The sequence below is a fragment of the Berghia stephanieae genome, chromosome 3 (assembly GCF_034508935.2).
Source record: "Berghia stephanieae isolate SIO BIC M18660-M18661 chromosome 3, UCSD_Bste_1.3, whole genome shotgun sequence".
In the NCBI taxonomy this organism is placed as follows: Eukaryota; Metazoa; Mollusca; class Gastropoda; order Nudibranchia; family Aeolidiidae; genus Berghia; species Berghia stephanieae.
Window position 1 is genome coordinate 81,994,387 of NC_088362.1, and position 26,563 is coordinate 82,020,949.

At 32.5% G+C, this 26,563-nt stretch overlaps 1 protein-coding gene across 1 annotated transcript; it reads left to right on the top strand.

Moving 5' to 3' along the window:
* Window positions 1-1,076: 1,076 nt before the first annotated feature.
* Window positions 1,077-25,573, top strand: LOC144968610 (transportin-3-like). Its single transcript, XM_078907116.1, has 27 exons — window positions 1,077-1,326; window positions 2,867-2,956; window positions 3,521-3,562; window positions 3,918-3,989; window positions 4,743-4,816; window positions 5,678-5,735; window positions 6,411-6,512; window positions 8,257-8,403; window positions 9,266-9,340; window positions 9,950-10,050; window positions 10,848-10,923; window positions 11,396-11,458; window positions 12,043-12,189; window positions 12,583-12,690; window positions 12,947-13,041; window positions 13,372-13,511; window positions 14,361-14,552; window positions 15,087-15,178; window positions 15,883-15,968; window positions 16,600-16,660; window positions 17,143-17,283; window positions 17,821-17,937; window positions 19,476-19,570; window positions 20,053-20,209; window positions 20,748-20,915; window positions 21,795-21,907; window positions 22,766-25,573. The coding sequence occupies exons 1-27, from the start codon at window positions 1,210-1,212 to the stop codon at window positions 22,824-22,826; spliced, it is 2,790 nt and encodes a 929-aa protein (XP_078763242.1). The 5' UTR covers window positions 1,077-1,209; the 3' UTR covers window positions 22,827-25,573.
* The last annotated feature ends 990 nt before the right edge of the window (window positions 25,574-26,563 follow it).

The following is a 26,563-nucleotide window of genomic DNA, read 5'->3' on the forward strand; positions in this document are numbered from 1 at the left end:
GCTTAGTTAGAATTGCAATTGTAATAGTAATAGTAGTAGTAGAATTGCAATTGTAATAGTAATAGTAGTGGTTGAATTGCAATTGTAATAGTAATAGTAGTAGTGGTAGTAGTTGTAGTAGTAGTAGTAGTAGTAGTAGTAGTAGTAGTAGTAGTAGTAGTGGTGGTAGTAGTAGTAGTAGTAGTAGTAGTAGTAGTAGTAGTAGTAGTAGTAGTAGTAGTAGTAGTAGTAGTAGTAGTAGTAGTAGTAGTAGTAGTAGTAGTAGTAGTAGTAGTAGTAGTAGTAGTAGCTCGTTGAGTCCTTTATTCACATTCTCTCACCGGGTACTCGGGTGTAAAACGAGTACCTAGCCGTTAACAGCGTTGTCTCTGTCGGATAAACTTGTTTTATCGCCTAACAGGCGTCGTACATTGCTGTTGGTCAGGGACCCTTTGTAAAGCGCTTTGAGCACGTTTAGTGGTTATTGCTCTAAATAAAAGCTCACGTTTTTTAGTAGCAGGAGCAGCAGTAGCAACAGCAGCAGCAGCAGCAGCAGCAGCAGTAGTAGTAGTAGTAGTAGTAGTAGTAGTAGTAGTAGTAGTAGTAGTAGTAGTAGTAGTAGTAGTAGTAGTAGTAGTAGTAGTAGTAGTAGTAGTAGTAGTAGTAGTAGTAATAGCAGCAGTAGTAGGAACATCAGCAGTCGTGGTAGGAAGGAAGAGGAGGAGAACTTTTATTTCATAGATTTGATAGACAATGCTGAGTCGATATAAGTCTGCAAATATTGTCCATCCCCTTGTTAGTGTTAGAATGTCTCTTATACTTTAAATCTAAATTCTTGTTCTCAAAGAACTTTGTCCAAACGTGCTCTTTATGCATAAAAATTGTTGTATCTTTAAAAAAAAAATAATTAAAAAAACTTTATAGGGGAGAACTACTGAACTAGCAAAAATCACCTATCTCCATGACGTAACTATAGTACTATAGTCGACCATGCCTATCTCCCAAACAGTGCGATAATTCGGCACTTTCCGAATTATTTGTCCCGTCTCATTTAAATCTCTACTTTTAAATTCTCATTTTACATCCAACTTTTGATTCCACACTTCCGCTGTTTATTCTTCACTACACTGTACTGTTCTGCTGTTCAATTATTGTTGAGATAGTCACAACTTTTTTTTTTTTGAAAGTTTTTTTTTTGTATCGTCCGGAAAGTATTAAATGAATCAATAAATGGATGAAGAACCATCACTTGAGACAGTGCAGCAAGCACTTCTGGCGCTGTACAAAAATCCAGACGTCAATGGGAAGGAAAGGGCATCTGTATGGTTAGGAGAATTACAGAAATCGGTACGTTTCTCAATCTTATTCATCAACAACTCATTCCACTTTATTCTCACAAATGATAAATTATTACAGACCCGTACTGAATGCCACTGATTTTTGTATGAGTTTCAGCCTCTTTTATGGGCATCATTAGTGATGTTTCAGTCGATTCCTTTTACTTTTATTGTCATCTGCTGATGTCTGTACTGTTGGGGAGGCCTTCGGAAAGCTCCTCGTGCTAAGGGAAATAACCCAAATAATACCTCAACTAACCCTAAAAAAATAAAATGAAATCTAGTCCCTTTAAGTTTAACTAACCCTAATAGAAATAAATCCTCCGACCTCGAGCTAACGCTAATAGTAGAAAAAACCCTGCACTGCCTTTCACCACTTTCATTAAACAATGGTCAAATTATGAAATTTTAAACTTTCACTAATCTATCAAGGTTTGTTCTGGAGTTTTTAAAATGCTATTAAATATTGACAAATTGAATAAATAAACACCTGACAAAAGATCAACGGTTAAGAAAATATAATTGATAGTTGAAAGAGATGCTAGACCGAGGAGCTTTCGGAAGCCTTCTACTTCTGTGTTTTTGGTTATTTGTTTTGCTTTTGTTTTTTTTCTTCTTTTTTTCTCTTTTATGTTTTATCGACAACAAAATGTGACATTATTGTTTGTAAGAACAGTAATCATGAAGTGTTGATTGCTTTCTTTCTGTGCAAACTGTTTAGAAACCCTTGTCTCCAATCCCACCAATGTTTATCATCTGTCAAGCGTTCTTCTTGGATTTAGTGGCGTAGTTTGTCCACCATGTCAAGTTTTTTAGTGTTCGTCAGGGGTGGTTTGTCACATTCCGATGAATCATCTTCATCTTCATATCCAGGCGTTGTTTTTTGTGTGGCTGACAGAGCCCAATAGTTCCTGAAATGTCAGTTCATCACTGTAATGAATTGATCGAATGCTTTGGCCAAAAAAATTGTGTGGAATGGGAACATCATCGTTGATTTCATATGGCTGTTGGTTGTCACTCCACCCGCAGGTGTAGCGATTAAGTGGAGATGGTGTGCGATTTAGCGGAGCGATTATATAGAAAAAATTAAGTTTGTCGGGAATATGTAGCGTATAAGCGAAATGTGTGATTAACTGATGTGCGATTAAGCTGAGTGAACTGTATTAGTATTTTACTTTTCCCTTTACAAATTTATATCTTCTGGCTGAAGTAAATGAGATATGAAAAATAACTGCTCACCCTTCCAGTCAATGTCTTTGACCATGACCGTGACCCATTTTAGGAAAACTCCCATTTTCAGAGCAGACTTTTAAAAAATTCACCATTATACAACAGATAATTTGCATTTCAGGTTTCCCTGTAATCAAACGACTAACAGAATATGATGGAAATTCGAATGATGAAAAAAAAATAAAATTTTAAAAAGCCTCTTACAAATAAAAAAAACACACTTCATCTTATTGTATAAGATAAAATATACCTTCACAAACTAAAGAAACTACAGTGTTTATATCATATTCGTGTAATGAATTTCATATTTCCCATTCCAGGTTTATGCATGGCAGATAGCAGATCAATTGCTACGTTTGAATCAGAGTTTGGAATCATGTTACTTTGCAGCCCAAACAATGCGAACAAAGGTAAATATTTGTTATAATGATTCCATGCATCACTTTGACTATTTGCCTCTCTAGAACTTCTTTTGTTGATGTTAGCTCTCATTATTGCGATGCTCCCAGACATGAACAGAGATGATGAGATATGATATTTATTCACAATAAGATAATATTTGGGTATTGTTTTTAACATACACATGCTGCTATAATTCAATGAAGCCCTTGCTTCAACACTCAATAAAATAGAATGCAGCTGGCAAGGTTTGAATCTATGATTGAACGTGATTGTATTAAAAAAATATTGTCATTATCAATCAAGTCCCAGGATAGTAATAGCATTGTATGTAAAACATTACATTTACCTTAATTACAATAATGCAAAACACAAAAACTGAAAATTCATTGCATTAACGGTTTCCTTAACTTTAAGTGCAATGAGATTTCATGGCTCATGACATTGATTATAGATAAGATTATGAATTCTTACTAAAGATGTGGAAAAAATGAAATGGAAGAAAAGGAGACTCACCAACAACAAAATCTCTTTTATTGTTGTTTAAATAATGTTTTTTAAATTATTGTTTTCAGATACAGTATGCATTTCATGAGTTGCCAGTTGATTCTCATCAAGTAAGTCCTGAAAAATCTTTCGCACCATTTTGTGACAATATGCATGAAACATTTTTCCCCATAAAATATAAAAGAAAATTTTGATTTTTTTGAAAATCATATTTTTTTTTCTCTTACAAACTATGATACATTTGTAAATATATTATGTTGCTTACACTTGTCTTATGGAGTTCAGAGTTCATGATAATTGTGAAATGTTTTGTCCAAGGCATAATGACTGCAGTTTTGATTTAAAAGAAAAAGACATATTAAGATTAAGATGAAATCTGTCGTATAAATTATTGATATTGTTGGTATTTCTGTGTGAAAAGAAAATGAGTTAAAGAAATTTTTCTTTAATCTTTAATGTTTTCAGTCTCTGAGAGATTCTTTATTGGATCATGCATCTAAAATTACGACAGGAACACCGATTGCCATTGTAACTCAGGTAAGTGGGTGTACGATAACTGAAGGAGACAGGTGTTTGGCTACATGATCTTTTAGTATGACAATCACCTTTGCTCTGAACAGTGCTTAGTTGAGTCTTTGGAAAAGGTCTTTTACTCACATTAACGTACCATACTCGGGTGTAAAATGATAACCTTGTCGTTAACAGCGTTTCCCTTGTTGGACAAAAATGTAATATGGCCTAACAGGTGCCATGTCTCATTTTACATGTTAAGCGACCCCTTGTAAAGCGCTCTAAGCACGTTTAGTGGATATTGCACTTTATAAATGCTTAAATGCTCAAACAAGATGTAAAGCTTACAATTACAAGTAATTCATTATTTGTCAGTTCAAATGGGCTTACAATTTTAATGGTTAATTGATTTGTGTCTATCATATAATTAGCTTAAATTTTCTACATTCGATGCAGTAATAGTCTGTCTACTTGCAACTTACTTTTTAGAGCCGAAGTTATTTTCTTTTTCTGCTCTCTTAAATGGATGTTAAGAATTGCTTCAAATTACCATTTAGGTAGGCCATTATAATAATAATAATGTTAATTTTTGAAGACTAGAAAGGTTTCCCATGATTAGGACTATGCATTTTATCCACATTCTGGTAAAGCGCTAACTATTTTGTAACAATAAGGTTTGTCTTTAACATTGATTGCCATGCCATGTGCCATCTTGGAGACAATACAATTTCTTTAACTTTCTTTTGGTTCTTTAAAAAAAAAACCCAACTCCTATCATAGCTATCACTGGCCCTTGTGGACCTTGCACTTCAGATGGCATCTTGGAAATCAGCAGTGCTTGACCTAATTGAAAAGTAAGTTATTAAGTCTATGGTTCAGTAGTTTTGACTAAGTATCCGGTTGTTGTGAAGCATGCGAAATTAGGTGTTCGGCCCTTTTCTCCTTGATGCATCAAATACTGTAAAGCGATGATTTTTTTTTTGACTCATCAGCATGGTCTCTTGGCAAGGTTTTAATGCCATTGATTAGTTTACACATTTTCTGTGCATGAAAAATGTGCCAACACAAATTGTGCTATTGATTTTCATTGCCTTTCTTGGCACCTCAATATAAATATCAGAACTGACTGATGTTGACTCTCATAAAAACATGAACAGGGAGACACGATCATATATGTGATTTGCAATCTTGTAACACAAGGTAAACTGCAGAATATCAAGAACGTACCATAACCCCCCCCCCCCACCTTTTTTTTTTTTTCCCCTTAGATATACACATTGACAGTACTACTAAATCAGTCAGTTAATTTTGAAGAATAAAATTCAGCATTTAGATGACCTTTTGGAAAGGTGGTGATGAATGTGACTCTTTTGGATACTACTGTTTATGTTTATACTTTTGCTCTCAGGTTGTGAAAGTAGAATTGTTTGAGTGTGCTTTTTGAACATTAAATAGACAGGAAAATAATTTTGAAGTCAGCTTGTTTGGATAATTCTTAACGGGGACTAGTTGTCAGCTAATAGCTCCACAAGTTAATCTACTTAATTTACCTTATAATTATTGAGGATCAATGAATTGCCTAACTCTATAGATTTTTTGATGGTTTTAAAAAAGTATGTCCTCAAATGAAATCTATTACATACAATGAATATTTTTGGATGCAAATCCTTAGTGATATCATTTAAGTGTTATTTGTTATTAATTTGTTGTTTCAGGTTCAGTAAAGATCATCTTGGATTTTTGCTAGAACTTCTTACAGTTTTGCCTGAAGAGGTAATTTTAGTAGTAAATAATAACTTTATATTTTTATATGGTGTGGGGGGGCGGGGGGTCTGTGAGGTGCCGGATGGTTAAGGTATTTCACTGTAACCCGGAAGGTCCCACGAGCCCTGCTTCCAGCACTTTCATTTTTTTCCTTGGGCAGGATTATTCCCCCAATTTGCTCACGTTGGACAACATGGGTGATTCCTGTTGACATCAGACATCTTGTTTGATTGATTATCTATATTCCTTCCTGGAATCACCTAGGCAACGGTATCTAATGATGCCATGGCGGAAGGCGTCATTTCTAAAATTTTGTTTGTCCAATGATTCACCAAATTAATGATCTCCCATTTTAAAAAAGAAGACGAGAAATAGGATCTATTTTGACACCTGATGTGTGCATCATCATACAAAGAGCATATCAGAGGAGGGTTAATATCTCTTCAATCGTTTAAATGTCCTCAAAAACATACCTGTCTTACCAATGTTTAAAAATTAAAAAAAAAATTCTAAAGCATATGTTAAGTACAAAGGAGTATGTGTGTTATATAGATGTCCATACTACATTATTAAATTCACTAAAGGAAAGAATCTCACCCATCAATGTTTATCTATCAATGATCTTATATTTTTTATTCATTTTTAAAATTATTATTTTTTAAAAGATCAATATTGTTACCGCAGATAAACAGTCGATCTCTTCGTCTTGGTGCCAATAGAAGAGATGAGATTACAGATGAACTAGTGAAAGCCAGTCCTACAGTTATACAATTATTGATTCATGTAGTAAGTCTACACTTTATTTTTTGAACATAAGTAAAAGATGTCTTCTCTTGAGTCTAAAGTTTCAGGTTTTTAAAGATTTGTTTATCTGTCTATTTATATATATATATTTATTTATTTGTTTATTAATTATTTTTTATTGGTTTATCATTTCTTTTAGCATTATATCCTCTCTGAATTTTTTATAACAAATTGAAATTGGAGTTGTGGCCATATGATACTATTACTACCACTACTACTACTTCTATTTTTTTTAAAAACGTGAGCTTTAATTTAGTGCAATAACCACTGAACATGCTCAAAAGTGCTTTACAAAGGGTCCTTGACCAATAGCAACACGTAACATGTAGAACGAGACTTGACCCCTTGTAAAGCGCTTTGAACACATCAAGATTTTTAATTCATGCATTGGCAATTTTGACACATGTCGAATCTGACATGGTGTGGGTCATTTGCCAACTTTGAAAATTGTCAAAAATGAAAATAGAGAGTTATTTCCCTTTGACCAGAAAGCTTTTCTAAGCCCACATTATTGCAATTTGCTTCATTTTAAGCTTTTTATTCAATGCAAACACTCATCTACAAATTCTCAAGATTAAAAAAAAAAAGAAAATTAAAATTGAACTTTATATAGCGCAATATCCACTAAATGTGCTCAAAGCGCTTTACAAGGGGTCCCTGGTCAACAGCAACATTTAACATGTAGGACGGGACATGACGCCTGTTAGGCGATATTACAATTTTCGGACAAAGACAACACTGTTAACGGTAAGGTACTCATTTTACACCTGAGTATGGTGAGAGAATGTGAGTAAAGAGCCTTTTCCACGGACTCAACTATGCGCCGAGTGCGAGAATTGAACCCAGGATCTTCCGATCCGAAAGCGAGTGTCGTACCACTAGACCACATAGCCGCATAGTCCATTAAGATGGACTTGGGTGAAGAATCAGCTATTCAATACTATGACTCTGAAGGTTATGAACCTGACAGTGGTAAATTGTGGTTTAGCTATCTCATAAGTCATGATAGAGACTCAGACAATGGTTGTGACATTTTTGATTTACTGATGTGGCTGATTTTGGTGATAATGAGGCGTGATACTCAGTCATTTGATTCTGATATTGTTTAGGTTGCCGACTGGCAATTGCCGTTTGCTAATTCCACCTCAGGAATCACGGTAGATATAACAGACTTTAGTCTTGTTGATTTTTTCCCCCCCCAAGAGGCAGTGTGAGGGGGGAAGGTTGGGGGGTGGGGGGCAACTTTACTTTTTTCAACACAAAATGTATGTAAAATCATGAAAATTTAACTTCATACTCATCATAAAACTCTATGACTTATCCTCATACAAAAATTGTGATGTTTATCAAAATATCTTGTCTGAAAAACAACATTGAAAATAAAATGACCTGGACATAACCCCTTTCTCTAAAATATAAGGCCAGAGGTCATGCGACCTCATTTGCATGATAAAATATATTTTCATTAACATTACTAAATCATAAGCATTCAATGAAGATTTCTTGATGCTATCTTGTGTAGTTTAAGAATTACAATGTTTTTCCTGTAACTACCCTATTTTCTTGTAAAATGTAAAAAAAAAGTTTGGCAAAGGCTGTGTAGTCAATCCCAAAATAGCTGGCAACGTAAGGGTTAAAAAAAGTACTGTTTTGATTTTAAACTGATATTTTCATGAGATAATTGTTAAAGATTATATCATTACACAATATGTTGTTTTGTCTATAGAATACAACAAATGCAAGTGAGGAAGAAAAGGATCAAAGGATGCGTGCTAAGACCTTCAAAGCATTAGGAAGTTGGTTTGCTGTTGGAGCTATTGGCCAAGAGAGTATTCTCTCTACACAACTCTTAAATTTTCCCTTCCAAGTTTTAGTAAGTAGTTTCTTGCAAATAGCCCTTGTAATTGGAATTGGTCCATGTTATTTTAAAGAAATGATTAGTTGTGAAAAGAATAAATTTATTCGACCTAATTCTACCTTCTTTACTGTTCCATATTTCTGTCAATCAAATTTTTCATGCAGATTGGAAATTTGGGGACAACTCAGATTTTGTCCTTCAGATTAAATTTTTTTTTAAGCAAGTCGTTTTGGAAAAAATTATAAAAATTACTCATTAAAAATGTCCCTGTGATTCTGATTCCGAAATTGACTATAGACTGAGATATGATATTAGTGTAATGTTTCCTTGTTAAAATGTAGAGAATGAATATAATATGAAGAACAAAAAAATAAAATTTCATATTTCAAACCACTATTTGACATCTAGTTAACATTGACATAATACATTTTTGAGATGGTGGATCACATTTATTTGGATTGTCTTTTTTTGTATTCAATTTTTACTGTAACAATTTTATATTTAAAAATATTATTTTTAATTTACATTTGTTTCTATCCAGTTGGTAGAGCACTTGCCTCACATGCAAAGGGACCAAGATCGATCCCGGGTGCAGTCGAGATTTTTTATCAACTTCCCCCCCCCCCCCCCCCCCCCCACCCTGTCCATCCAGCAGTAAACAGGTAGCTGAGTACTTTGTGATAGACTAGCGTCCTATCCAAAGGGTAGCAAACAATTGCTAATGTCCATTCATGCTTAGAAACTGGGATAAACTCCGACTTCTTGGCTCTTACAGATCTGAAGGACTACATCCATCAAGTTTAATCATCTTAAATATATTTTAAAAAAAAATTAATTGTGAAAGATGTTAAGAATTTTTTTGTTTTTAAATTCACAGATAAGTACTCAGAGCCCTGCATTTCTTCATGAAGCAGCTGCAGATTGTATCTGTTCAGCTCTTTATTGTTCAGAGGTAAGTCATAAATAACCGAATGAAGATCTTGTTGTTACCAATAATCTGTCCTTTTTGATTTTAATATCATGTAGGCACATAATGAACTACTATATTAATATTCACAGACCTGCCATTTAAATATATTTAATCAGTATATTGTTAGTTTGGTCCCGATAGCTCAGTAGAGCACTCGCTTCTCATTCAAAGGGACGATGATCGAATCAAGGTGCAGTCAAGATTTTTTTCTGACTCCCCTGTCCACCCAGCAGTGATTGGGTAGCTGGATCTGTTAGATCTCGTGGAAAGTACTTTGCCATGGACTAGTGGATAGCAGGCAATTGCATTGTCCGTTGCATGCTATAGAAACTGGGCTAAACTCCGGTTCCATGGATCTAATGGCTTTGAAGAACCACTTCATCAGTATATTATTGGAATGCGTTTGTCACCGATTGTGTCCCTGAATTGTGTAAGACAAAGTGAATACTAATAAAAAACTTTTTTGTATGGTGCATGTGCAAGGTCATCGTCCAGGTCGCAGTCATAAACCTCACCATTGGTGTCTTTTTTTTTTTTTGTTTGATTGTTTTTCTTTGCTTTCATTTAATTCAACCAATTTTCCATTTGCAGAACCTGGGCCAATACCAAAATCTAGCCCAACAATTGTTTCAGGGTGTCATGACCCTAGTACCAGCCTACCAGCAGGCAGACAAGGAAGAAGAATTAGACAAGTAAGACTTAGGAAGTACAATATGTAAAGCAGACTAAAACACCAAGTCGACGTTGGGGAGTTTTATTATGTTGAAATTCACAAAATGTTTTTAAAAATTTTAAAAATAAATTTGATATATTTCAGTGTCATTCAGTTGTTCTTTGTATTGTTACACAATTAGATATTTAAACTAAAAAAGAAAACAGAAAAGTTGACTGAAATGGAATTTGTAATTATTTAGGTGATTTATAAAGAAGTCCTGGTTAACTTGTATCCATGCTGATCGAAAAATAACAGTTTTAATTTTGGAACCTCAATTTGCTGGAACCTCTGTATAAAATTTAAAAATTTGCATTTAAAACCAAGTGAGTGCCTTGTTTATGATTCAGATATATTAATCATAATTTCAAAACCACTGCAATAATGATGACGTTTTTATTGATACCCTATGTATTTAAATAGATAAGTCCCAGGTGAAATAAATATTCTTACCCTCCTGTCGAATCAGCATTGATTGGGCAGTTGAGTCTGTTATATCTGGCAGAAAGTACTTTGCGATAAACTAGCATCCTTTCCCAAGGGTTGCAATCAATTGCTATTGTCTGTTTCATGCTATAGAAACCAGGATAAACTCTGGCTCCATGGGCCTTACGACTCTGAAGGACCACATTATGTGTAGTAATAACAGTCTGTGCTTATATATAGCATGATATTTGACACATAGAGTAATTAGACATCAAATCAAGGAAGTGGGCTTTATGATTTTGTATATGTATTCAATATTCGAATTTCTTTAATTTTTTTCTTTTCTTTCAGATGTATAAATTATTGTCGTGTTTTTACCGAGCTAAGTGAATCTCTGTTTGAAAATGTGCTTGCAACTCCGAATCAGGTGGGTGTATTAATTATTATGTATTTTAGAAACCAATTTAACCCGAGGATGAGTAAAGCAATAATGATAATAATAATAATAATAATAATAATAATAATAATAATAATAATAATAATAATAATAATAATAATAACAATAATAATTATAATATTATTTATTAATGGGGATGATGATGATGATAATAATAATAATAATGATAATAATAATAATAATAATAATAATAATAATAGTAAAGATATTAATAATAATGATAATAATAATAATGATAATAATAATAATAATAATAATAATAATAATAATAATAATAAACGATTATGATTATTGTATGAATTTCTGTCTTACTTGAACATTTATGATGTTTTTTTCATTACAATCACCAAGGCTGAATTGACCAGCACCATATGATATAGTAAATGATGATTATACCGTGATATTGGCCTCAATATTTTTTCTATACTCTTGTCATCTCCAGGGACTTGGAACTTTTCAGTTGTTGGACCTTTTACTCATGTGTGTGGGTCATCACCTTTATGAGGTTTGTTAGTTCTTTTATTAATCAGTTGGTTTTGCCGTCATGGAACCTAATTGTTCATTTTCTTTTTAATTAATTCTCTTATCTTTCTTTATTTGTCACCAACCGTCTCAAAACAATATTATGTCAGGATGACATTTAAGCAAAAAATTGAATTCATTTTAAAATCACTCGAATCACAAAATGTTAGTTCTTGAAATGGCACAGATTCTATTTAATAAATCAAAGTTATTATCACTCAAATTTCATAGTAGAGACATAAAATTAAGTTTTCTGCGTCTTGTACATACCAGTATATTACCATTTTGAAACGATGTATCACATTTTTGGTGCATTTTGTTAAAAGGAAAAGAGATTAAAATGTTAAAGTGTCAATCATTACTTTGATATCAAGTTTTGTTTCAAGAGTTCAGCATTATTGATGCTGTATAGAAATTGAAAAGTTTATTTCGTATATGCTGTCATCAAGATCAAGTGGCAATGCTGTAAAAAGTAATAAAATCATTGACTTAAAATGTTAGATTTTAATGGTTTTTATCATTTTTATTTTCTCTAAAATGTTTTATTAAAAAAAAATTTCAAACCAGGTTGGGGAAATCACATTCAATTTCTGGTATCGTTTGTCTGAGGATTTGTACCAGAGGAATAATGAGGAAATGATAAATTTGTTCCGTCCTTACATTCAAAACCTGATCATGTCATTGGGTCAGCACTGCCAGATGGATGAGGATCATGTAAGTAAGAAAAAAAATAAGATCTTAAAATATGGATTGAAATTGGTCAGCTTTCTCTCTTTTATAGAACTTTCAATAATGATTGTTATTTCGAACACCATTGTTATGCATTGAATAACAATGAAAAAATGGATAGAAGCTTCAATTTAATTCATAAAGACAATTGATGTGGATGTTTCAGGTTTCCCCTTTGTTAACAAAGCATGATGAACAAAACATGAATATGAGATAAGAGGATGATGTTTTGTTTTGCTTATTGGCTTTAACAAAATTTCATTGTCTTTTCTTAGAATTTTCATTTATTGTTTTGATGTATCACAGATTAGCGTTAAGAGATTGTGTTATAAAAAGAAAATTATAGAGAATAAACCTTTCAATTCCTATCCTTTACAGGAAGGTGTGCCCGAAGAATCTGGTGACTTTGGTGATTTCCGTGTGCGTGTCTCAGAACTTATTAAAGATGTTGTTTTTATAGCCGGTTCATCTTCTTGCTTTGTTCAGGTTAGTAATTGTTTCATTGCGTTATTTGTAATGTAACATAAAATTGTTTTCATCAGAACACTATGATTTCTGATTTCCTCATGTTTTTGCATTTTATTTTTGATATATTTATCAAATAGACTTACAAAATCTTTTGATTTCATTTTTTTTTACTCACATTGAAATCATAAAATAGATTACTGCATTTTCTAGACGAAAAGTGTTTTAAATTCATTTCATAATTATAATATGTTTCTGTATATTTTTCTTCACTCAGATGTTTGAACATTTAAAATCTCCAAAATGTCAATCTTGGGCAGTGTCTGAAGCCTCTCTCTTCACGATGACTGCTGTAGCCAAAAATATTTTACCGTAAGTTTATAGTTGTCAAGTCCGTAACAGGCTCTTTTGCGTAGCATTATAACATTCTTTTATTTTTATAATGATAAGAACATTTGAGATTAGCTAGTATGTCAAAGCTTAGATTGTATATCAAAACTTTTGATGAATTATTCCTTCTATTGAGAAATTGTATAATCAAAAGACTAAATTATAAAAAGCCTCCACTTTATGGCATTAAAAAATATATATTATAATTCACAAGACGTTTAAGATAGAAAAATGGTTCAGTGAAAGACACATTTTATGAAATTTAATTATAAAAAATTGAAATAAAATATTTTTATTTGCTTGTTTTTTCAGACAAGAAAACGAAATAGTTCCTCAGGTTGTGCAAGCAATTTTATCTATGCCTCCCACTACTCACTTGGCTGTTCGGTATACAAGTATGCAGTTATTAGGGGAACTTGCTGAGTGGATTAAACATCATCCTCAACTATTAGGTTTGTTTTATTTTGTTTCCTCTTTTATCCTTCTATATCCTTTCGGCACGTTTCCTATATTTAAATCTGGGTGGTGTTAGACTAGACTCACTGATATATTTATTCTTTGAATACTTTTCTGACTTGTTTGAACCAGTCTCCTTTTTTGTTTCACTACAGATAGCCTTTAAATCTAAAACTTTCAAATTTGCCGCAGGGAGTGATCGACTCCTCAAAGCAAACAATTCTATTTTCTTGGTCAGGAATGTAGTGGTTAAGTAACTCGAATTTGATGGTAAATTTGAAGCATGTTCAGGATACTCAGGTCTTTTCATTTGATCTCAGGCTTGGTCCCATATAGGCCTATTGCATAGGTGTTGACTTTTAAAAAAAGGTTCTGGAGCCAGATATATGTTGAATTTAATGTCTAACTAAACATTTTAAACCTTGCTTACCCCCCCCCCCCCCCCCACCCTACCATTTGTTCTTTATGCATAGGTCTCAATTTTCCGCTATCCCCATTATCTCGGCAATGGCCACGCTATTGCCTTTTCCTCCACTTCGCTTGGGTGAGATTTGTTATAACTGTTCAGTCGGCACTGTGGGTAAAGGTCCTCCTTTTAAAAACTTTTGAGTTGAGACCTATGTTTATGCGATACACTTTATTTAAATTTGCTGATCCTGACAGCTGGATATACATTTGTCCAATTTCCATATGTAACCTTAAAAGTAAAATCATGCTGGAATGTGAGCTATAGATTTTACAAATCTTGATGCAAACAATGTAAAAATTGAAACATGCATATTATATTTACTTTTATTCACAATCATTACATTTTATCCATTAAAAAAAAAAAATTATTTCAACAGATTCCACATTGCAGTATTTTCTTGCTGGCCTTCAACAACCCCAGCTAGCATCCATAGCTGCTACCTCTCTCCAGAACATTGCTACTCAGTGCAGAGATCAGATGACAGAACACTTCAGTGGTCTCATGCATATTGTACAATCCATGGAAACGTTCAATCTCTCCTCAGATGCTGCCATTGGTTTATTAAAGGGTAAGTTTTTCCAAATTATTTTAACAACGGCAGTGAAAACTTGTAAACCAGAAATGCCAGTAAATAAAAGAAATAAAAAAATATTGGAAATGTTGTTCTCCTTTCCTTCCTTCTTTCCTCCATTCCTTCCTTCTTTCCTTCCTTCCTATCTTTTGTTTTCCAAAAAGCTTTTGTATTATGAATATATTGTTTTTGTAACTTACAGTTGTCCTCGGCCAAGGACTAAATGCAAACAAGTGTTTTGAATTTCTATTTTCCAAAACTAAAGATATAATCTTGTTCAATTAAAAACCTGACATCTGTGTACCAATAAATAAGCAGTTTTGGGAAGTTGGAAAAGAAAATGTTGCTGTATCAAGAATGACGAGATGACAAGAATACTTCAAGATGGCCTAACTTATTGATTTCTGAGATCAACAATTGCCAAAATCTCATGTCATGTGTTGGAGAAAAATTATCTGAAAAAGTGAATAAGACTGTCACCAATACATTATCAAAAAACATTAAAAAAAATATTCCTTATCTCTTTGGCAGGTACTTCCACAATTCTTGCCAGACTACCATCTTCTAGTATTACTGATGCCATGAGAAATCTCTGTGCTTGTCAAATTACGCCATTGGAAAAGGTTGGTTGCATTTAGATTTTAATTGATTACCATTTAATTCTATTATTTACAGACTTTTTTTTTCTTCTGGATTAATTGATTTACTTTTTTGTTTATAGTTATGTATTGTGTATTATTTTAATAAAATATTTTATAAAATGATAACTGAAAAAAAATATATCTAAAGATAAGATAATGTCACTGCATTTTCTTTTAGAGTGAATGCCTAGGTCATTTCTCTGAGTTGATATGTAAATCTGTCACTCCCAATATTTTGGGAAAGACTCTTAACTCACATTATTTTATTGTACTCGGGTGTGAAATGTGAAATGAGTACCTGGCGTTAACAGCATTGCCTCTTTTGGAAAAAAATCACCCAAAAACCTAAAAACCAAAACTGTAGTATCACTTTACAGGCGTTATCTCTTGTCTAAATGTTAAGTGTTTCTGTTGGAAGGGACCCCTTGTAGAGCGCCTTGGGCATGTTTAGTGGATATTGGGCTATACAAACGCTCATGTTTGGTCACCTTTGCTTGTCCAGAGTCAAATACACTCAAAGACTATTTTATTGCTTTTAAAATGAATGAGCTCTGTCAAAAATTTGTCCTTGTCATATTTTTGATTGGATTTAAGAAAAATCATATATCCATGCCTCTAAACTCCAATGTCTCAATCTTGATGTGGTTTATATGTGTGTATATGAGATATAATTTTCTCGTTTTCAGCTTTTAAGTGAAGAAAATGGTCCTATTAAACAAGGTGCTCAAAATGACCCAACAAAGTGGTTAGATCGATTAGCAGCCATTTTCAAGTAAGTAACAAAGTCTATGCCATATATAGAACTCACATTTCAAATTTAAATGATGTAGATCTATCTCTTCCTCTCTTTAAAAAAGGTTTGATCTCTTTAAAAAAAATAAATATCTAAAGCGTATATTAATGAGTGATCTTTTCTAATGATTAAATTAACTTAAACATTTTTGTACCGAAATGTATAATTTTAAACAAAATTTCAGCTTCTAAACTTGTTAATAAAAGCATGCAACTCTGCAAAAATTTAAGCACACTTTTGATATAGACAAGTGTAGATGATGAAAATATTTATGTTAAGGCGGCTTTGCAGTATTGTGGTATGATACTTGCCTTTGGGTTCGAATCAGCTCTGGACACTGTAAAGTTGTGTCCTTGAGTAATTTGCCAGTAAAAGTGTTGTTTCTGTTGAAAAAATTGTAATATCGCTTCACAGGCATCATGTCTCGTCTAACATGTTAAGTGTTGCTGTTCACTGGAGACTCGATATTCTGCTTTACAAAAGCTCAAGTTTAATGTATTTAATCAATAAATTGTCAATATTGACCCAACTTCTTCACCAAATACATGTGTATAATGCAAATTATGATTTGAATTAGAAAAAAAATTAATGCTTGTGTTTATTTCCTCAGTAATACAAATCCCATCATTACCAATGGTCAAGTCCATCCTTGTCATCCTGTTATAATGGAGGTAGGATTATTATTATTATTGTTGTCTATTAGGGGAACTTCATTGAGGATATGGATATAGGTGTGAGATTATTAAAAAATTGACACGAGATTGATAAAGTTTTCCCTGAATGGTTTTTCCTTTAGTAAACTTTTTAAAACTTGTTTTCACAACTTTAAGCCATTTTTTTTATTGCAATGTCTTCATTTATTGCCTCATCTTCAATCTTTAAAGAAAATTTATTGATGGTTTATGACCTTCATATTTGTATTTTATGATTTGACTTGAACGCATCTTAGTAGGTTGCTGTTATTTTTTACTAATTATCTTTGGAGAAATTGTCTTGATTGCCTATTTACTAGTCATTTTAGACTTTCTGGTATCTGGTTCAGGCTGACATAATACCATTTGGAGATGGTAGGCCACATATACCCTATGTGATTTACATGCATCTTTATATGTTAACATTTTTTTTTTTTTAACATTTTCCCACTATGTTGTAGGTGTGGCCAGTTTTATCTAAAGCCTGTGAGAAATACCAAGGAGATGTTCGAATCATTGAACGATGCTGTAGATGTATTCGCTTTGCCATTCGTTGCTTAGGCAAAAGCTCAGCTGATTTGTTGTCTCCTCTAGTCACTCAGGTAAGTCTCTCTCAGAATGATAATATATGGTCATTTTATGGACTAGTGGGCTGTTCCTGCATTATGAAAATATTTTGACAAAGTTAGTTGCGTGTCATTCAAAATATATTCAATCGTTTTTATTTAAAGATCATTCATTTCTTAAGATTACAAGCTTTAACATATAATATTGAAATTGTGTGTTGAACTAAATTACTTTATTTAAAATGCAAGAGAAACTGAACACATGAGTTTTGAACAATTATGGCCCACTTGTCCATAAAGCTGTTCATATTTGCTGTTGACATAAAATTTACTTATTTGATCACAAAATCTATTTAAGAAACAAGCAGTTACAATTTTTTCTTAGTTTTTCTAGTTTTAATTTTCAAAAAGATATTTACTGAGCATAATTTTCATCATGTTAAAAATAATCCAAACGTTACTCAGGTTGACTTAAAAAAAAATTAACATTGCAAGAAGTTGGTTGTTTTTATTTGTTTATACACAATATTATTGGAAGAAGAAAAAAAATATATATTCATATTTTGTCCCCAGATGGTGAGCTTGTACCAAGTCCACCAACATTCTTGCTTCCTTTACCTTGGCAGTATTTTGGTCGACGAATATGGGGCAGAGTCTGGTTGTGTGCCTGGCCTGTTGGATATGCTTCAGGTAATGGAATAAGAGGGAAGTTGTGATCAGTAAATCTTCTTACTAACCAATGGAAAAGAAGCTTCCCTTTTGTCAACAAAAAATGATGAACGAGACTGAACAGTGTCTTCTTAGTGTTTTGTTGTCAAAGAGGAAACCCAAAACGTTCAAATAATTTGTCTTTGTAAATTAGATTGAAGCTTTAATTCCATTTCATTTTTGTTGTTTATTTCCTCGAGCTTCAAGCAGCAACATTTGCATTATTAGTAGACTTGGTATCTGAATTGTGAAGGTGTGAAAGATCTAAGGGCCCATGACTGCCAAATTTTGTTCACACATTGCAAAGGGAACAAATGTATAGTTAACACATTTTAGGTTAGAGAGTTGGATGAAGGTCATATTCCACTCCCTTGTTTTAATTTATTCCCATATACTTGTACAGTAATTGTACTTCAGACCTGATGTCTGGATCGTGTTTGGAGAGGTCACTTTTGTTGTGAACACTATCCCCTTGTATCTGTTTTCATTTTCCATGTCTTAATTCTGGATTGAGATTGCTCAGTCTTCCAAGTCCTGTTAGGCATCCTTAGCTGAGAGGAAGGCAGTCAAATGCATATGTAGATCCTTTTTTGAGAGATGAAATCATCTCTCTGTTATGTAATATTTTTTTTTAGTATTGAATTTATTGTACAATGCCAGCATTTGAGTGTATCCTTCATAGCGGAATCCTTTGCTTGTGCGCGGATGGGACATTTAGGTAATGTCAAAATATTTGCTCGATTTTTGATGTGCAGTAGCTTCTTGATATGTATCTGCTTGATCTTCTTTGAAAAGTTCTGGAATTGTGAGTAGTCAATTTTAAATGTTGATAGTTTTTTAGAATGTTGTAAACCTTGATATTTTCGGTCTATCTTCTAATGTCATGGGCATTAATGACACATCCTGTTTGCATACTTTTGCAATATGTGATGAAATGTTGTGATCTAACATGTCCAAAGTTTTTTTATTAACTGCAGCTTTTTTGGCCACCAAGTATTTAATGATTTTTTTTTGGGTGTCGTTCTAGTTCCAGTGGAAAATGCTTATATTAACATTCATTCTTTTCAGAAGGTAGCAAGCATTTGTAACTGTCCTTTTCATGTAACAGAACTGAGAATAAATTTTTGTTCCATAAAGCTATGGAAATTATTGTCATTATGTGTTCTTATCTACTCTGATGACTCCCCCTCGCCCCTTATGATAAGATGTGTAATCTCTTTTAAACCTGTCTCAGTTTATCTTAAGTTTTACTTTGGCGCTTTTGATAGATTTAAATATTATGGCTTTTCTATCATCTTCCTTTTTACCCAAAATGACCTAAAAGTGTTGCAAGTGCTGTTAAACTACTAAAAAAAAAACCCAACAAACAACATAACAAGAAAAAATAATACCAATTATTTAAATTCTTAGATTTGTTTTTGATATTGATATTTTAGGAGTAGAATGAGAGACAATGCTTTTGTATTATGACAATCATAAGATGTTTCACTCATTCAATTTTTTATATGATTTTCCATCAGGCTTTTTGTGGTCCTACCTTCCGTATTCTTGAAGAGCACAATGGATTGAGAAGTCATCCTGATACTGTTGATGACATGTTTAGATTGTGTTTGAGGTAATAGTTTTATAAGTGTCTTTTGTAAAAAAAAAAAAAATAGATATGAGAGTAATTAAATCCACTAAAATGTTTTATAATAGACTGTTATTGCCAATTTTGTTAAGGTGCAAGATAAATTGGTCATGTGTCTTACAATGAGATACAGGATTAACTTTAAAAAAATTTAGAATCAATATTTGCAAGAGGTGATGTCATTCCATATTATTTGGACGATATCAAGATGTGGTCTTGTGTTATGACACTTGTCTTCAGACGGAGAGACCCAGTGTTCAAGTCCCCCTCTGAATAGCGCATAGTTGAGTCCTTAGAAAAGGCTATTTACTCACAAAATCCCCCCCCCCCCCCACCAAAAAAAAAAAAAGAAATAATAAAATTATATTTTTATGAAAAGAAGTACAAAACAAACCCTAATGTGTTCGAAGACTAGAGATTGTTTAAATCTCACCCCCTCTCATCTCATTATCTTCCTTTGAATGTAGATTTGTTCAGAGAGCACCAGTGCCATTCTTGTCAAGTGCCATGGCTAAACCATTGATGTGTTGTGCTATAGCTGCCTGTTCTTTAGACCACAAAGATGCCAATGCCTCGGTCATGAAGTTTCTCACAGACTTGATAAGGAGTATGAGGGAAAAACAGGTTTGATTTTTTTTCTTTTACATAAAAAAAATTTGCCGCCACAATCAGTGTCACTCACCCCTTAAATTTACATTTCTATTTGTAACCAAGAGTCCTGTTGTAGACTATTTTCCTCTCAAAAGAGTTATCACTGAGATTTTTTCTGTTTGGGTAGCGGGTCCCATTAAATATGCTCAAAAGTGCTTTGCAATGGACTAGTGAAGTGTCCTATTAAAATGGTAGCAAACAATTGCTACTGTCTATTTAAACTGGTCTGAAGGGTTATTTTCATTTAACTATTTTATGGAAAATATTCAAAAATGTGAAAGCCAACTTAACAAGGTTTGAAGAACGATTCTTCTAAAATTATTTTTCCCTTTTACATTCAAGTAATTTTTTATCTCTTAGGAATAATTAGTTTTATGTATCTTATATATGAAACTCTATTGAAGTAATTGTCTCGGGATAAGAATAATTGGAATTTTTGTTTTCTAACCCCTTCTCACCCCACCTCCCACTCATTAAAGTTTATTTTTATGTTTTTTTATTCATTTATTAGGATAGAGAGGATTTTCAGAGTCGGTCTGAATTGGTGAAGAAGTTGTTGGAAGAACATGGCCAGTCTTTGGTGGTAGCCCTAATGAATGCTTGCTTGTTCTGCCTACCTACCTTTATGTGTGTTGACATCAGCGAAGTGATGTTTGAATTGTTACGCACTGACAGACAGGTAGAATTTTACAATGGAGTAGATCATCATCATCAACATCATCATCATCATCATCATCATCATCATCATCATTACCATCATCATTACTATCATCATCATTCGTCAAAACTGTGACTATAGGTCAATTCCTCAGACTAGCCATTTATACATTTAATCAGTATATATACATATTTTTTGGGGCTCAGATTTGGCCAATTTCAGAGTATTTTTTTCTCCAGATTCGGGTTTTTAAAGTTAAATGTTAGATCAAAAGATAGTGGAAAAAATGAGATTATTTTACTCAGAAATGGATACATGTTCGAACTGAAGTACACTACACCAATTCGAAATTGTTTTAAAGTGATAATTTATATAAATGAGGTTTAGAATCATGCATTTTGGGTTTATACATATTTCTTTTATTCACATTCGGATTATTTTTATAAAATATACAATTGTTTTGTTAGTTGGCAGGTCTGTTACCTTGTTTTCTGAAACACAAAGGTTCAATTATTTTGAAGAAAACAATGGAAGCAATGTTACAATAATTTTCTTTTGCTTTGTCATGTACTTATTATATAAAAGGATTCATAAATTGAGTTTGTCATAGCAAGTTCAGTGAACAGTTTCTAAAAATAACAAGAAAGTAGGGGAAACAGCCATCTGCATAAATGTACACACCATGTCATGAATAAGAAATACTTTGAAATTAGGAAAATTAAACATTTATGTAGAAAATTCTCTTGTCTCATGTAATTTTTTTTATTTTTCAATTTTTAAAATGTTTTTATGATAATTAACTTTTGGCACAGCCCGAATTCTCTATCAATTTTCCTCTAAATCTCTCTTTTCATCTCTCAGTAATTGGCAAAATATTCCCCTTTTGTCTTTATTTTACAGGCCTTCTCGGGCTGGTTGGAAAACACACTGAAATCTTTGCCCACACAGAGTTCAGGGGGAGCAGTAACTGCCACCAAAGATCAGATGACAGAATTTTTGCAATCTTGTACAAGGTTTGTCAAAAACTGCTAGTTTTTGTCATTCAATGATAATAATAATAATAATAATAATAATAATAATAATAATAATAATAATAATAATAATAATAATAATAATAATAATATACTTTATTCATCAAAAAAAAAAAAAAAATGGAAATTCGTTTACAGATGTGGCATGCATGAAAATGTATAAACACAAAGTTGAGAATCTATGGCGACAATGTATACATATAAATGCATATAAAGCACAAAAATTGTAAAAATATACAACCAAGAACCAATAGCAACACTTTATATATTAATTTGATAAATTGAGATAGGTTTTGCAGTTTTTGTTGTTGTATATCGTTATGATTTTGATTGATGATCATACCGGTTAACCTATATGCTTTTGTTTATTTTAATGCACTTTTGATCTTCGTTGTAGCCCAACATATAAAATATAGGAATTCTGACGGAAATATGCTAAATGCAAAAAGTTTAAGGTTTTGATAGTAGTGGTGACTGCCTCTAGATTATGAGCTGGGTAGCTGCGTGGGAGTTACAGGCTATCCTTTCTTGTTCTAGTCTGATAATCTCTACAAATTTAGTAAATGGTAAATGAATTTTTTTCATAAATGGGAAATCAGTATAAATTTTAGTTAAAATGTGATGATTGTTTTCTGAAGGATTGTAATTGGTTGCCAAGTCTGATTTATGTTATTTATAAAATTAGCCAGCTATGCTGTCTAATACTGCATTTTAAAAATCAGGATTGAATAAAATGTTACTTTGATAAAAAAAATAATTTTCGACTCCTGTGGAGAAGTCAGAGTTGGTGATTTTGTTATTTAATTAATTCATTTTTTTTCTTTCTTGTATTCATTTCAGTGCTGAAAGTGACAGAGATGTGAGCCATGCAGTAAGAGAATTTTGTCGGTTATATAGATAACTCTCCCCGTTCAATTTTGTCATTAATTTAGGAGCAAGAAATGAAACCACAAACGAGTTCGCTTGTCAAAGGCGATAGGATGAAATGGTTCTGCTTTCCTCGTGATTTCAATGAAGTGGTCTTTCAAATGTAGTTGAAATATATCTCATTAAGGATTATGGTTATGTTTTTTGTTTCTCTAGAAAATGATGAGAAGAAATACTTTTATATTGTCCCAAAAATCATGACTTTAAATATTGCTGTTATTTAAGAAGCTGCATAACAAATTTGTTACTCTTATAAATTAGCAGCTATGTGCCTGAAGCCATTTTCATTGCTTGAAAAATATAATATCTTTTTCCTTCACTTGAACTTTGTGGTTAAAACGAAAAATACAAGTTTTTTTTGTTGGTCAATTTCGTCATGTTGAAAATAATGTTTTGGTCTGACATTGATGCTGTATATTGATATTGAATTATTTCTCACTTTCATAGCTTCCCTTTGCCATTGTTTGTTTGTGTGTGTGTGTGTGTGTGTGTTTGTGTTTGTGAGTGAGAGAGATCGAGAGAGAGCATGCGTGAGTATATCATAATGTATGAGTGCTTGTGTGAGTGAGATGATCCACATGTTGAGACAAATAGACATGCAATATTAGTATAATTTAGACATTCTTTACTTTCTTACATTTTATCTGAATTGCTTTCAGTATAATAAAAAGGATTGGTTGTAAAAGATAAAATGTATGTCAGAAGTTCAGAAAACTAAATTTAAAAAAAGAAACTTAAAAATCATTCTTCCAAAATTACTGAAAATTGAACAAACAAATAGTTAAATTGTGATATTTGTGAACTCTTTAAGGAGATTTCATGAAAATGGAAACTGAAACTGGTTTTAAAATTTAATTGACTTCATTGCCTTACACTCTTAATTAAAACTTTTGGCTGGAAAACTTGTCCTTCCCTTGAAATCCCAAGTTTGAGAGACTTTGACAAGATGGTTTGTTTCAATCGATCGATATTTGAAAGTTGAGTTTTCTGGCCAAAATGTTTAAAATTTGTTGTTTTCTTTTTATTTTCAGAGTATGGCAGTACATTTGATAGGCCTTGTTGTTTTGAAATAGTTGATGGTCTTTTGCAGTAATCTGTTATGTTGTTGCCAATTATGTTATGAGCACTTGCATTGGTAACCCTTTTAGCAGGGAGAGTGAATTTCATATAAATCATATTATTCTTTCACCATCCTTCAGGTTATAGTCATACAACCTCACTGTTTTTACCATGACAGCAGTAACAGTAATGCGACTTAAGTTAGTATTGCTTTTCTCTTCCTGCTGTTGGGGTAAAAATGGTTGGAGAGGATGTCGGATAGATTGAAAACAAACTGCATCAGTAAAGGGTTAATGAACTCTATGGCAACTGTTGATATTCCCTTGTAGGTAGGGAGGTCAACTGATACTGATATTGTTGTTTCTATCCCTCCGACCAAGGGAATGACATTATTTTGTTTTGCCAAGTCCCTGATTAGGCTTTTTACTAAAGAGGGAAACAGAATTTTAAAGAAAAAATGTGTTAGATGTAATAATATCTCTTTAATGAAATTATTTCACTTTTAAATGTAGTTATTAGTCATTTTTATCAGGTGAAAAAAAATAATTAATAAAATAAAAAATCCCAATTTTTGATAACTTAAAAGCTATGGGAATGTTAGGCTGGGACTTTTTGATTTTACAGAGCAGAGGCGAAGCATAAATGGGTCGCTCTTGAGATTTAACAATGTTTTCTGTTTGAAGTAGTTCCCTCGTCTTTCTTTCTCTTGGTCAACTTTATGTCTTCAATATTTAAAAAAATTCCATCATACTTTTTTTCTTTCTTTGTCTATGTATTCCTCTTTGTTGGATCTTGTGCTTGTGTCCAGATGAGACTAATAGGTGATCTTAGACTAAGTACATTAATGGTATGCTCTTGGAATCTACATCTGATCCCTATTTGTTCCCAGTTCCCCTTTGTCTTACTTTTTCTTAGGTGCTTTAATTGTAATTCTAGAATTTGACTATCCCATTTTCTTCCTTTTTACTGGCGCTGATATAACGTAAATGTGTTGTAAGCGCCGTAAAACCCTTAAAAACAAAAAAACAATACCATACTCATGTTGCTACAGATAATTGTTATATTTAAAAGATGAACCACAAAACTTCTTTTACTTTCACTGTATCCTTTCTAAGACTTCATTGATCAAAGTAAATACTAAGTTGTTACTAGAAGCTGTGACTTCAAAAAGTGATGTACAAAAATGAATGTAACACCTTAAAAAACCCCCCCAATCATGTTTAGTATTTTTTGTTCTTTTTTGAAGCTGTAATATTTATTTGTGTACATTACTTTTTAAAGACTCAATGTTAACAGTTTTCATTCCTAGTCGAAGACAATTTCACTTGCCCTGCTACATTATATATTAGAAATGCATGTTAAATTATTAAGTTAGTTGTGCTCTATGAATGTTGCAAATAATTTAAGTCATATTAACTATACGGCTGTTTCCATTTTATTTGTGTAGCCATTAACATAAATAATCATTATTTTTGGAATAAGAAGGATCCAATGAAATGATGGATTTAAGAAATAATCTGGGTTAGTTATGATGCATATACATTGTGTGCAGTTATAATGTGCCATTTGGAACCAATAAACCAAAGAGTTGAAAACGAAACTAAGATTTATCAAATTAAAAATCGTATGGTTGACTTTTAGTTGTCACTAGTAATACAAAAAGTGGAAAGTAAAAAGATTTTAAAAAAGAGAAAAATTAAAACAAAACATTATTATGATCCAACAACAAACAAATTAATTTTTTTTAAATATCTGAATTTAAACAAAAGATTTTATCAATTCATGCTGCCTATTTCCACCCATATTTTTTAGAATGAATTATCACTTGAAAATGTCTTAGAATCGCTGTAGAATAGTTCTCTTTGATGTGTATGTATATTCCTGAGTTTAAGGGGAGGGGCGACACCTGAAAAATCGATTTTTGGGTCAAAATATAAAATTTCAGTTTTTTGTTTATTATGAAAGAACAATCATTTTTTTTACATATTTTCAGCACTGAGATGGTGATTTGGATAATATAAAGTTTGTAAATCGTCTTTTATAAACATGGAGTCGATATGAAAATATCAAACTTTTCAATTTTTTTGTGAAAATTCAACTGAAAATAATAGGGCTGAAAAGCATTATAATGTATATCGATGTTATAAATTTTGATATCGATAGTTTGGTCTACTCTTTGCCTTTCTCGTTGACACGGTTTCAGTCTCATAAATCTCACAATGTGGGCAGGGGAGGGGTTTAGAAACTGTTAGTCTTGAACGAAAATTGTGTGTCAAACAGCTGACAAGAGGTCAAGTTGTCAGGTTAATACAACGTGATCACGAATGGTGCGATCTGATTGGCTGACCTTGTTCTCGACCTCAGACTCCCAGCAAGGGATTGGATGTCGAGTCAGGGTGAAAGTTCGCGGCTCTTTACTACGATTTTTACTACGATCTGTTTACATTTCGATTGATCAATTGTTTTATCAAATTTTGACACGAATTCTCATTAATTATCTTTAAATAATTCTAATTTTTTACTGGATTATTATAAATATGCCTAAAGTGACCAGAAAATCCAAACGTTGGCAACAGTTATTTGCTGCAAGAATCAAGAAAGCAAGAAAAGAAGACGAGGTAAGACAATACATTATCATCTCATGTGTATAGG

Bases quoted from the DNA above. Each gene is read 5' to 3' on its own strand.
- LOC144968610 (XM_078907116.1), top strand. From the start codon at position 1,210: ATGGATGAAGAACCATCACTTGAGACAGTGCAGCAAGCACTTCTGGCG. The intron at 6,513-8,256 runs GTAAGTCTACAC...TTTTGTCTATAG, and splicing joins TACAATTATTGATTCATGTA to AATACAACAAATGCAAGTGA. The intron at 14,553-15,086 runs GTAAGTTTTTCC...TCTCTTTGGCAG, and splicing joins TGCCATTGGTTTATTAAAGG to GTACTTCCACAATTCTTGCC.